Source organism: Rattus norvegicus, chromosome Y (genome assembly GCF_021556685.1).
Source record: "Rattus norvegicus strain SHRSP/BbbUtx chromosome Y, alternate assembly SHRSP_T2T, whole genome shotgun sequence".
Classification (NCBI taxonomy): domain Eukaryota; kingdom Metazoa; phylum Chordata; class Mammalia; order Rodentia; family Muridae; genus Rattus; species Rattus norvegicus.
This window is the reverse complement of record NC_141555.1, coordinates 14,738,552-14,740,108: the sequence shown is the minus strand read 5'-3', so window position 1 is coordinate 14,740,108 and position 1,557 is coordinate 14,738,552. Positions and strand designations below refer to the sequence as shown.

General features: G+C 48.2%; 1 protein-coding gene across 1 annotated transcript; it reads left to right on the top strand.

Annotated features, from left to right (window-relative positions):
- Positions 1-514: 514 nt before the first annotated feature.
- Positions 515-1,267, top strand: LOC147997968 (endogenous retrovirus group K member 7 Pro protein-like). Its single transcript, XM_087601371.1, has one exon. The coding sequence runs from the start codon at positions 515-517 to the stop codon at positions 1,265-1,267; it is 753 nt and encodes a 250-aa protein (XP_087457497.1).
- The last annotated feature ends 290 nt before the right edge of the window (positions 1,268-1,557 follow it).

The window sequence follows — 1,557 nt, the reverse complement described above, 5'->3', positions numbered from 1 at the left end:
CATAGAACAGCTCGTTTACGAGCAAGCCACCCAGGAATGCCGGGCGGCTATAGCACCCAGAAAAAACAAAGGATTACAGGACTGGCTCAGAGTCTGCAGAGAACTCGGCGGGCCTCTTACTAATGCAGGCTTGGCGGCCGCCATTCTCCAGTCCTGGCAACGCCCCCTTAAAGGGACAGATACAATCATGTTTTCGATGTGGAAAAATGGGCCATTTAAAAAGTGACTGTAGGATAACCAAGGGAGACAGGAGGCCTGCAACTATCTGTGCCCGATGTGGCAAGGGCTACCATAGGCCTGACCAGTGCCCCTCAGTGAGGGATATTAAGGGAAAATTACTCCCTCCCTTGGAAGCTCAGCCTAATGAGATGTCAAAAAACGGATCGTTGGGCCCCCGGTCCCAGGGCCCTCAAAGATATGGGAACCGCTTTCAGAAAGCCATGACCCTGACAGAGGAGACTCCCCAAGAGGTGACACAAAATTGGACCTGTGTGCCGCCTCCGACTACTTTCTAATGCCCCAGATGGGAATTCAGCCAATTCCTGCTCAGACTGTGGGGCCTTTGCCCCCAAGAACCATAGGCCTTGTCCTTAGGAGAGGATCTCTCACCCTACAAGGACTGATAGTCCATCCAGGCCTTGTTGAAGCTCAGCACTCTCTTGATATTCAGATTCTTTGTTCAAGTCCTGATGGGGTTTTTTCAATAAGTGAAGGAGATAGAATAGCACAGTTATTACTCCTTCTGTGCTCCCAAACCACAATGCAGGATACCAAGGGGCCCATGGGGTCCACTGGTAATGATTTGGCATATTTGGTGGTTCATCTTAACAACCGCTCAAAATTGAGCTTAGAAATTAATGGAAAGAAATTTGAAGGCATTCTGGATACTGGGGCTGATAAAAGTATAATTTCCTCAAAATGGTGGCCTCAATCATGGCCTACCATAAGATCTTCTCACTCGCTACAAGGCTTAGGCTACCAGCCGTGCCCTAAAATCAGCTCTGCCACTCTAACTTGGACGACTGTCGATGGCCGACAGGGACAATTTGTTCCCTATGTACTTCCCCTACCTGTTAATCTTTGGGGGAGAGATGTTATGCAGACCATGGGACTAACCTTATCTAACGACTACCCCCCACAAGTGGCCCACATGATGTCAAGGATGGGCTATAAGGAAGGGAAAGGCCTAGGGCGATTAGAACAGGGCTGTCTCACGCCCATTGAACCAGTCGCAAACCCCCATAAACAAGGCCTGGGTTTTTCCTAGGTGCCATTGAGGGTTCTATGCCCATACCCTGGCTTACAGAAGAAGCTATATGGGTTCCTCAATGGCATCTACCCTCTGAAAAATTAGAAGCTGCCACTAAATTGGTTAATGAACACTTGCAGCTTGGTCATTTAGAACCATCCATTTCACCATGGAATACTCCTATTTTTGTGATAAAGAAAAAATCAGGAAAATGGAGACTTCTCCATGATTTGAGAGCCATTAATGCACAGATGCGTTTATTTGGCTCGATCCAACGAGGCCTACCCTTACTCTCTGCCTTACCTAAG